The sequence below is a fragment of the Maniola hyperantus genome, chromosome 7 (assembly GCF_902806685.2).
Source record: "Maniola hyperantus chromosome 7, iAphHyp1.2, whole genome shotgun sequence".
NCBI classification, from domain to species: Eukaryota; Metazoa; Arthropoda; class Insecta; order Lepidoptera; family Nymphalidae; genus Maniola; species Maniola hyperantus.
In genome coordinates this window covers 3,319,676-3,330,857 of record NC_048542.1, presented here as the reverse complement: position 1 = coordinate 3,330,857, position 11,182 = coordinate 3,319,676, and the positions used below count along the sequence as shown (strand labels likewise).

General features: G+C 39.9%; 2 protein-coding genes across 5 annotated transcripts in view; one reads left to right on the top strand and one right to left on the bottom strand.

Annotated features, from left to right (window-relative positions):
• Positions 1 to 255: 255 nt before the first annotated feature.
• Acsf3 (Acyl-CoA synthetase family member 3) lies at positions 256 to 9,281 on the top strand. Of its 2 annotated transcripts, XM_034969950.2 has the most exons (10): positions 256 to 580; positions 1,101 to 1,238; positions 1,742 to 1,834; positions 2,704 to 3,066; positions 3,336 to 3,513; positions 3,701 to 3,956; positions 4,645 to 4,842; positions 5,477 to 5,619; positions 6,910 to 7,359; positions 7,659 to 7,677. In XM_034969950.2, exons 1-9 carry the CDS (start codon positions 430 to 432, stop codon positions 7,355 to 7,357), a joined length of 1,968 nt encoding a protein of 655 aa, XP_034825841.1. In that variant the 5' UTR covers positions 256 to 429; the 3' UTR covers positions 7,358 to 7,359; positions 7,659 to 7,677. The 2 variants fall into 2 exon arrangements, with proteins under 2 accessions (XP_034825841.1, XP_069355856.1); XM_069499755.1 differs by having other exon boundaries at positions 6,910 to 9,281.
• The window catches only part of LOC117983947 (uncharacterized), a 17,425-nt gene continuing 15,314 nt past the window's right edge, over positions 9,072 to 11,182 (bottom strand). For all 3 annotated transcript variants that reach the window (XM_069499772.1, XM_034970589.2, XM_069499771.1), the window contains exon 9: positions 9,072 to 10,795. In XM_069499772.1, coding sequence (XP_069355873.1) covers positions 10,230 to 10,795 — 566 coding nt within the window. In that variant the 3' untranslated portion in view covers positions 9,072 to 10,229. The remainder of the gene's footprint in view (positions 10,796 to 11,182) is intronic.

The window sequence follows — 11,182 nt, the reverse complement described above, 5'->3', positions numbered from 1 at the left end:
TGACTAGCATAGATAATACACATATTGATGACAACTCGGAACTAATACCTGTGGATAACAAGGACTTTGGACAGGGACAACTCTTTAAGGCGAAAAAGCCTTAATATTTTTTTTTAGTTTAAATATTTATTATTTATTTATATTGGCTACTTTGAAAAACAACTCAATACAGGAATAGGAAAACATAATATTATTATAAAAATGACGATTATGACTTTCTGAACTAACTCTAAACTGTCATTGTGTCATTCACTATGCAAAATAACCTCTATCCTTTTCTCAATTTTCATAATAATTCTTATCTCCAAAACTTTTATTTATCATACAACCTAGTAACGTAATGTTCTGGGTTTACTTATCTCATTAAGGTGCTACATTTGTCAGCTTTATCACGCTGAAAAATATCTCAACCAGAAGACAATATCTAAGATGGAAATTCCAATTCGTTCTTTGCGCATAATTAACCGGCTTTTTCGAAAACCTTTTGGTTTTACAGCTTATAGAACTCTTTCTACTGCAGCTGTTAAAGAGGAGGCCAGTGCAGAGCTCTTGAATTCGTTCAACCGAGATGTTAAAGCTGGTGAGTATGATATTTTAAATATTTCCAAGTTAGTAGAGTTCTAGGCTAAATAAAAAAATTAAGTCTTCAAAGTTCAAAGCAAGAGTGAATAGACATAGTCTAAAAAGCGCATTCCAATTAAACCTTATCTTTTCATGTGATTATCGTATAGTGCGTCCATGTAGCAATTTAAAAAATAGGTAAAAAGTATTAATTATGATGTCAATCTTATGATACCTTGAAATTAACTTTGCCCTTTTTACTTTTTTATTTTTATGGCCTGCTTGGTTTAAACTTTTTCTAACGGTTTTTTGAACTATGTGCTGTGCCCATAGCCACTTCAGCTAACGCAGCAAACACATAACAGACGGAAATGTTTAAGTGGGGAAACCAGCCCAGAGCGAAGAAGCCACTTCAGCTTCTCAACTCGTTCAGCCAACATTAAGCATTTTTGTGGATTGCTATTCTTTAATCACTCTTTTCTTTGACTATCGAGCTATTAATTTTTTCGCATACTAAATATTTTATCATTATTTAAAAGGTGGTGCAGTACCTGTATTCAGAAGAGCCTTACTGTTCCCTTCAAGGGTGGCTCTGCAGGACGACTTTGGCACCTACACTTACGCTGCACTGTACCAAGCAGCAACTGCCCTCAGTCAAGATATCGCTGCTCAACTTGGTAAAATATCAATTATTTTAACTTAAAGTTCAAAATTTTTGCTAATTCGCTTTCTTGTTGGTTTGTTTGTGTGTTTGTTTTAACTTGTCATAATATTGTCACTGCACATAGAAAATCTGCTATGTGATTATTTAGAATTTTCATTTTTGTTGCCATTTCATTCAATTTTAAATGGTCACATGCACCTTGGTTTATTGTGTGTGTTAGTTCATGAGATAATGTTTTTAGCTATTATGATTTTAACCTAAAAGTAATTCAAATTATATCAAAAAGTTTAAATTTACCTACTAGTTTCTCCTGGAAACTTGTGATTTTCCACATAGGGGAATTTGATAGAAATTTTATATCATATTAAGAAAAATGAAAATTAAATTTCAAAAATTCTATTTGTTATAGTTTCATAGAACATCAGGTTTAATGTATTCAATAGTCTTGGACTTGGACTACCATGCTAGTGTGCTAGATGCCTAAAGCTTTGAGTGAAATATTTTAATTGTTTTCAGAGGGTGAAACTGAATACACTATTTCATACATGTGTAGCAATGATGCATCTCACATTGTTGTACAGTGGGCTATATGGATGACTGGGAATATAGGTAAATCAATTTTATTAATGTGTTGATTCTGTCATATACTAGCGATTTATTGTTATATTTAGTGTTGTCTGTGAAATCCTTATAATAATAATACTTGACACTGGTGAAGTGCATTGTGCTGGTCTGGCACTAAAAAGCCACCAATCAAGATAAGAAGAAGAATAATAATATCTTTATTTGACTAGACAAGAAAGGTCTGCAATGGTACTGATTCTGAGCACAACCTAATTTTAGAGTATTCGCATCCTCTTCTTACTAATGTAATATGAAAAGGACAGACACAGTTTGACAGTTTTAAATTGAATTTTTAGATGGTAAAACCCGTGATTTTAGCGCACAGTCGCGAGCCTACTGTTTAAATTTGTAGCGTGCACTAAAATTTAGAGTCTTCAAATGTAAAGATCATGTTCTGTCCCCTTTTAGCATTGTTAAAAAGAAAAGGATGTAGATACTCTAGATTTAGTTTAGAGAAAGACAACGGAATCGGTGCCATTGTTTATTATTATTTTAGTAACCTTAACCTATTTTAGTAACTATAAATAATATGTTCTTTATAAATTAATCTACATGGGATTTTCAACAAACTTATTTGTTCTTTGACCAATGAGATTTCAATCTTAAGCTTTAGTTTGAGCTTTCAATGTAATATTCATCTTCTTCTGTCCTTTTCATGAATAACTTTTAATCTTTTTTTTGTACCTATTCTACTCCCTCTATCTACTACCTCGCTCACTCCCAAGGGTCACTGGTAGAAATCTCTCATAGAGAGAAGTGCTTCCCTGTCCATGTTTACTCTCTTTTTCTCTTTAATAAAATTGTTTTTGGTACAAATTAAATTAAATTAAATTAAATATTTTTTTTACTTTCAGCTGTCCCACTAACACCTCTCCACCCGGCCGAGATGCTAAAATACTACATAACAGACAGCGGGTCCATTCTAATTATTTGCTTGCAAGATTTTGAGAAAGTACTCCGACCAGTCTCACAAGAGCTCTCCAAACCCTTACTAGTTGTATACAGGCCTAAGGATGACAAAGAAGAACAGGGGAAAGATCAGGGTAACATAGATCTAGGGAAAGATGAACAGGGTAAAGCAGACCAGGGTACAGATCTGGGGAAAGATGAACAGGGTAAAGTTGATCTGGGAAATGTACAGGATGATTTCATAAGTGATGTTGGCCCGTCAAATATGTGGTACGGTGGTACAGAGGCTATGCTGATTTATACTAGTGGTAAGTGTATATGAAAAATTTAAAAAATTTAAAAAATTTTCCCCTCCAATTATAATATGGGTTCAAGACAAGAGTGAATAGGCATCTTCTAGGGAAGCGCGCTCCATCTTAAGCTGTACCATCACTTGCCACCCAAATCTGATGGCAGCCAAGCGCTAGTCTATAAATGAAAAAAAAAATCTAATAATCTAATTTTGAACTGGTTAACGGCGCTTGACAAAACCACATATTATAATGTAGAAATCATTAATTGAGGTTAACTCTTACAGGTACAACGAGCAAGCCCAAAGGCGTGGTATGGACACACAATATGCTGGCTACACAGATATCATCACTACACACAGCTTGGCAGTACTCAGCGCAGGACGTGGTGCTGCACACTCTGCCCTTGCATCATATACACGGGCAGCTGAACTCCCTCAATGCATCACTAGCTGCAGGAGCTAGGTATTAAAAGTATTGTTGAAATGAAACCAACATAACTTGATTTCATTTTTTTGAGCATTAATAACATACAAATAACATAGATGGTGCTGTCCGTCATTTACTTGCAGTTACACATTAGTGTTATATCTTGTAGAATGGTACGGAACCCTTCGTGTGCGAATACAACTCGACTGGTTTTTTGTTATAGAATACGAATGCTCCCATCATTCGCCTCTCACACAGTGTGGGCGCGTCTGCTGGGCACGGGCGACCGCGAAGAAACCCGCGTGTCAGTGTTCCACGGCGTTCCCGCGATGTATGCGCGCTTAGCTTCCGACTACGACAAAATGTTCGCCGACAAAAAGACGCGCGACTACGTCCGCGCTACGCTGTCGACCAAGATGCGGCTAATGTGCGCCGGGTCTGCCGCCCTGCCTGAGACGCTGTTTAAGAAGTGGGAGGAGGTAAGTAATTCGTGTCGTTACCAACAGGAAATATTGCATTAGAAAAAGATTTCGGATTTGTAGAACGCTCTGTTCTGCTCTCTGTCACTCATACTTATATGACGTTTTGTCTGTCTCAACCGCAGGGTACTCACCTAGCCTTGTAGCATGTAACGTATCTGATACTGTATCAACCTGAGACGAGACGAGCTACGAGCCACCGCCGCCGTGTTCGCAGTGATACCGCCACTCGGTCACTGCGAATTTACTGTGCTCTAAAACTGCCATACGCCTTCCCAAAAAAGGCCGCTTCAGCTATTAAAAGTATGCTCTTGAAAAAAGTATATTATACAGTGGAAGACTATGTAAATGATAAGAAAGCTTGGATTTGACTCGCTCCAGCAATGCACGGGGCTGCAATTGCTTGTACAGTATGTTATAATAATGTAAATTGATCACTGCAAAAGAGCAACCGCTGAGTTTCTTGCTGGTTCTTCTCGGTAGGAACGGCATTCCCAACCAGTGGTAAATTAAACTAGTCAACGATTCAAAAGCACTTGTAATAAGTCTACTTGAATAAAATATATTCCATTCTATTCCATCTTAGACTACATCACCAGTTACCATTAGTTGAAGTCGCAGTTAAGGGATTACTTGTATCGGATTAATTAATATAAAAAGACTACGACAAAATGTTCTTCTTTTACAGATCTCAGGAATGAGGTTGTTGGAGCGTTACGGCATGTCAGAATGTGGCATGGCGCTGAGCAACCCCTACCGACCGCTGGAGGGCAGGACCCTCGGCCACGTGGGGCTGCCGCTGCCAGGGGTCGCGGCCAGGCTGATCCCTGCTGACCAGGGGATGCAGCCGGCATTAACTGTGGAGTCGCCTGCGCCTGACACACAGGTGTGTAGTGTATAATTTTTTTTAAAGAATATTATATTTTTTATTTATTTAATATTCCCGTTTCCCCTCTAATTAAGCGAAAAGCTTGTGCTAGGAGTAGGAATAGTGCAACAGGTAGGGTTTGAACCAGCTACCTTTCAGAATTCAGTCCGCTTCTTAACTGTTGAGCTATTGAGGCTTAAGATTAACTTAAGATATCTTACGACGCTTTTCTGGATTGCATAATAGAAAGAGCGGATTTTCGGATTTTTTTCTTTACTTGTGCTACAAGACCTACCAACCTGGAAGCCTATTTCTAGGTCAACGGGAAGTACCCTGTAGGTTTTCTCGACAGACACGCAAGACGGACAGACAGACACACAGACAATCAGACAGATAGACAGACAGACAACGAAGTGATCCTATAAGGGTTCCTTTTGAGGTACCCTAAAAATCACATCATTTAATTACCAAGACCCTGTTCCAAGTCCCAATTAATAATTCCAAGTCCCAGTTAATAATTCCAAGTCCCAATTAATAATTCCAAGACCCTGTTCTACCGCGATAGTCGTGGTACGTATTACGTAACGTAAATACATTATATTAATATCAAATTATTTGACGGTTTTATTTGATTTTAGTGTGTTGTCCACAGATATCGCTCGACAAACTCGGTTTGACCTCAAAAAAGGAATCCTATGAGGGTAGTTGGACAACTTCCGTAACAAAACACACACTGAGCCAAGATGGCGTCTTCGAAGGAGAATTGTGCCTGAAAGGACCTGCTGTATTTAGTAGGTAAGCTAGTTCAATAGTTGCTTGAACCAGCTTGTCCGTAGCTAGTTACGGTTCTTGCAATTCACGAAGGCGTTACGTCGGAGACGCGGGTGTAGCATACATGCAAATAATACATACAAACTTACATTCATACCAAAACATATACCTACTACATCCAAGACACTTGTCGTCTCGGGTCTGCACCTCACGCAGTGTGCGTGGAAGGGGTAATCGTACTCGTCCGAGGCAGTCAGTCGACTCAGTCGAGCTCGGACTCCCGCGCAGTGAAGACGTGGACAGTGAGATGGTCGAGCCGATTTTTACACACTACAATTAAATACTCATACATGAGTTACTACAGCGGGCATTGCGTAAGTGTGTGTGCATGTCGGCCCAATCAGTCGCGAGCAAGCGCTCGCAAACACACACATTCAGTGTACCAACCTTATACCGATACGACTTAAACACAACCATGAGCCACTCGCCTTCGTGAATTGCAAGAACTGTACCACCCTACCGGTAAAGGCGTGTCGCCAAGCGATTTACCGTGCCGGTGCGATGCCGCAGATAAACCGATCAGGAATATGGGTTTAATTAAACTGCCATACCCCTTCCAAGTTAGCCCACTTCCATCTTAGATTGCATCATTTACCACCATGTGAGATCGCAGTCAAGGGCTAACCTAACTTGTATCGGAATAATAATAAAACAAGCTTAATTCGCTATAATGCGCCAAACAAAAAAATATGTATGGCACAACGTGCAGAATGCGATATGCACCGCCCGCCCTCCCATTACTAAACATGCAGGGAGAGCAAGCAATACGCACCACCACACAACATCACACAAATCTTTTAAAACACAACGTACGTTTTACGTGACTTTGCAACTGTCGATTAGGGAGTCTACAACTCGAGTTTGGCAAATTGCTTGGTTGCTTGCTTTTCGTGCATGTTTAATAGTGGGAGGGCGGGTGGTGAATATCGCCTGCTGCACATTGTACCGTACAGATCTGTCTGTTTTGCCTGTTTTGGTGGATCATTGCGAATTAAGTTTGTTGTTCCTTGTGTTTCATAGACATCCATAGGTTTAATCTTGAAGATACTTACAGTACACGGCCGAAAATAATGTACATCAGCCTTTAGAATGACATTTCGGCTTTGTAGTGCGTTGTCTCTGTCACTCATACCTATATGACGTTTTGTCGGTCTCAACAACAGGGACAACGCTGTACAAATCTGCTATCTCCTTCTTCAGGTCGATGTACATTACTTTCGGCCGCGTACTGTAAAAACTTATTTTGGCATACAGATACTGGAACCGCGTCCCTACACTCGACTCGCCAGATTTCACCGAAGACGCTTGGTTCCGTACGGGGGATACCGCGTCATTCGCCGATGGAAAATTCAAAATCCTCGGCCGCACCTCCATAGATATCATAAAGACTGGGGGATATAAAGTCAGCGCCTTACAAGTTGAATCCGCCATCTTAGAACATCCTAGCGTAGCCGACGTGGCAGTTCTAGGCATAGACGACGACAGTTACGGAGAAATCATAGCCACTGTTGTGGTTCTTAAAGAGAAGTGTAGTTTAACCTTGAAGGAGTTAAAGGAAGAAGCGGGGAAAAGGTTAGCGCCGTACCAGTTGCCGAAGACTATGTTGATAGTCAACGAAATGCCTAGAAATGCAATGGGAAAGTTAGATAAGAAGGAAATAAAAAAACGTTTTGGAGAGCAATTGGTTCTAAAGAAGAAATAGAGGTTAACCGTTTTAGCGTTTAAACTACCGTGAGTGATTTCCATTCTAAATAATATCTGTCCCGGCTGTACTCACGTGTGTAGTCGACGTTAGCCCGACTAGTTTCGAACCCATCCGGGGTCCCATCCCTTTTTCAAGGGAGTCCGTTCGCGCACGCGCCGCAGATTTGACTGCCAACGGACGGACTCCCTTGAAAAAGGACCACGGATGGGTTCGAAACTAGTCGGGCTAACGTCGAGTACAGCCGGGACAGATATTATTTAGAGGTTAACCGCTTTAAGGTTCTAAAAAAGAAATAGAGACTAAGGTTAACCGTGTTATTGATACGAAAACCCATCCAAAGTGCAGTCGATTAGACTTGTTTGTGAAGAATTCGGGACGCGTTCCTATTTGTTTTTTTTTTGTGCCAAAGTTGATTTATATAATAATTTTGGTACAGTACGCAGCAGAAAGTAATGTATATCGGCCTTAAGAATGACATTTCGGCTTTGTAGAGCGTTGTCTCTGTCACTTATACCCATATGAAGTTTTGTCGGTCTCGACGACAGAGACAATGCTCTACAAATCTGCTATCTCCTTCTAATGTACCTTTCTTTCTGCCGCATATTGTACAATTGTACTTTTAAGTTACAGTTGTTGTACTTATGTAGGCATAATAGTATATCATTTGTTGCATTTAAGTTTTGTGTTTTAACTTATGAAAAAAGTATTGATGTGGGCCCGTAATAGTTCTTAAATCTTAGCCAAAAGATATAAAGAGTTGCAGAATACTTGTAGGTAAAGTACGCGGCCAAAAGTGATGAACATCGGCCTTTAGAGTGACATTTCAGGTTTGTAGAGCGTTGTCTCTGTCACTCATACCCATATTATGACGTTTTGTTGGGCTCAACGACCGAGACAGTGCTCTACAATTCTGCTATCTCCTTCTAAAGATCGATGTTAAATCACTTTTGGCCGTGTACTGTACACTAGATTGACAGTTATAAAAAGAGAGCTATTGGTCTAAGAGCCAGCGCGTGCCAGACCTTCCTTATTTTATAAAAGCTGAAAGTTTCTCTGCGTATTGTCACCAACACTGGAAGGAACGTTTGTTTGGATCATAGTGACTTTGGGAGATAACAGGTAATAAAGGTGTAAAAAATCTTACGTCAAAGTATAAAGTCCAATTTTTTTTATTTTCTTCATAGTAGTATTAGAAATCACGTGATGCATTACGAGACACTTAGTATCGTGGGAACCCCCGCCAGGCACCCTTAAACGTTAATCCATACTAATATTATAAATGCGAAAGTGTGTGTCTGTCTGTTAATGGTTATTAAGATATTGGGTGTTTTAATGTTGGCAATAAGCTAACTGTTTCAGAATCTTTTATAGAGGATTTAAAGGATGGGTGTAGATAAAAATACATTAAAGACTTAAGCTCATTTCACACTACGGGATATAATATGTATTATAATCCGGACAAAATAGACATTCAAGGTTACAATAATTCGCATAGAGCTAAAAATTGGTACGAATGTTGGGAACACCAATATTTACCGGATGCCGTAGTATGAAATTCGCTTTAGACGACAATTATTCGTCGTACATATAATATAATGTGAAGGAGCTGTAAGACACAATTTATTTGTTTCATATACTTTGCTTTTACAAAATATATGATCATTTACTATATTTAATTTTTATTATAAACGTATTTTATAGACTGACTTGTTGTACCTAATGGTTGTTAAATATTGGTGGATTTGTTGAATAAAAGACATTTTATAGTTAGAAAGATCTTTTATTTCATCAAGCATCCATCCTTTTATTTTTATTATTACCTATTATATTATTATATTATAGACATCAGGATATTGTTAAAACCCCCAGATACCTATAATTCACTTAGATAAAGCTATCGCAAGGTTGTCTTATTGCGATAACATTAAAGCCTGACCAGAAATATAAAAAAATTGCTCTGGGGGCGCCACTTGTGAATAGTCTATGGTCACCTCAGAATAAATACCTGTAGAAGTAGCCCTATTGTGACTCTTACTGTTAAAGCTAGATAGCTATATGCATTTAAGCTCTCATTAGAACGTGACAAAATAATTATTTTTTGTCCTCATCACTGGCCACTTTGTAAAATGTAGATCTTGACAAATAACGTGAAGTGAGCTTATGTCGACTCAAGTATTTTAAAGAAATACATAATTGATTTGTTTTGTTGTTTGTTGTTTTTGAAGTTATGCAATGGTAGGTTGCAGTATACTAGGCTACAATAGCCGAAGCGAACGTAAAATAGAAGGAATAACATTTCACAAGTACCTCTGCTTGAGCGAGAGGGACTGAGGGAACCACGCAAGTTGCACTGCTTGAGCGAGAGGAACTGAGGGGGCCACGCTAGTTGCATATCTGTAGGTGTATATCTGTGATGGTCACTAAGTATATGTCTTGCATAAATTAGTTCCACGTGTTTTATTTTCTGGTCAGCCTTTAATTTTGGTCACACATTTCGCGTTTCGTCTCGCCCCCTCACTTCATGCGAATGTGTACATGCATCTTTATTCTTTAGTATTATATGTGCCACAATTAGACTGAGACCACACAATGCGTTTCCGCTGCGTTGCGGCGCCGTACCACTGTGGATTTGATTATTGACATTGCGTTGCCGCTACGGGCTACGGCAGATGTATGGCATTGCACTGCAATACCCCTTCCCGCCTGGTCTCTCTGTTCCCAAGTACGTTGCGCGTGCGGTGCGGCGCCCGCACGACGTTGTAACGCATCGTGTAGCATTGCACAGCGATGAGCGATTTCTATGTAGGATAACGCAGCGGCACCGCTCAGGCGCCGCACCGCCAACGCAACGCATCGTGTGGCTTCACTCTTACTTCTGAGTGGCAGCTTCTATAAAACTCCGCGCTGCGGCTGTTGCGTTCAACAAACATGGTGGCGCAAATTCTGCCGACGTAATGGCGTCCGACCAACTTATATACGTCGCGACAAGTGTAGCCACAATGCCCATGATCATAACAATCACCGCCAAAACGACATCGTACCATTTAACCGTATAATCCGCAACATCTACATTAGGAGCTATGTGGTATATGTATTCGTGTTGGGTGACAAACGTTTTGTACTTAGTCTGTGTATGTGGTAAAATGAGCGGGAATTTTGACAGGTCGCCATTGCTGTCGCCATTTTTGATGTAATCGTTTTCGATACGTGTCAAGCTTTTTTTTCTACGTGCTATTAATACATCCAGTTCCTTCATAGAAGATCTTTTGTGGCAGAGCTTTAGGAAGAAAAGAGGGGGGAATATGAACATTAGGGGGCCGGTTAGGGTTGAACCCACTAGACCCATGACGAGGTCGAATCTTGGTACAGACTCTCCTAGAAATACGGCGAGTGCGACGATGCTTGACCGGATGAGGCAACGCTGTAAGCAGAAATCTGAAATAAGAACAGAAGTGTTAAAAAATAACGGAATATTAAACCCAATCAAAGATATTATTATAGACCTAGGTAGGTACAGTGCGACAAGGCTATCTTTGCGCGTGGCGAAAATCGGAACTAACGTTTCCGTCAAGTGTCCCCTTTGTTCTTGTTTGAATATTCTAAGCCTTTGTTCTCCAACAGCGCTCCCCTGTCAATGTCATTCAAGTGCCAATAGCGCCTTGTCGCACTGTAAACTCGTTCAATCGTGTCCTAGAAAGTGAAGAATCAATTCGTACGCTTATGTGTGAAGCTGGCGCGGTATTTACGATCTGGAAGGTGTCGACGACACCTTCGAGCATGCTTCAAAACATGTCGGCCTACCTAGGTTAAACCCAATATAGG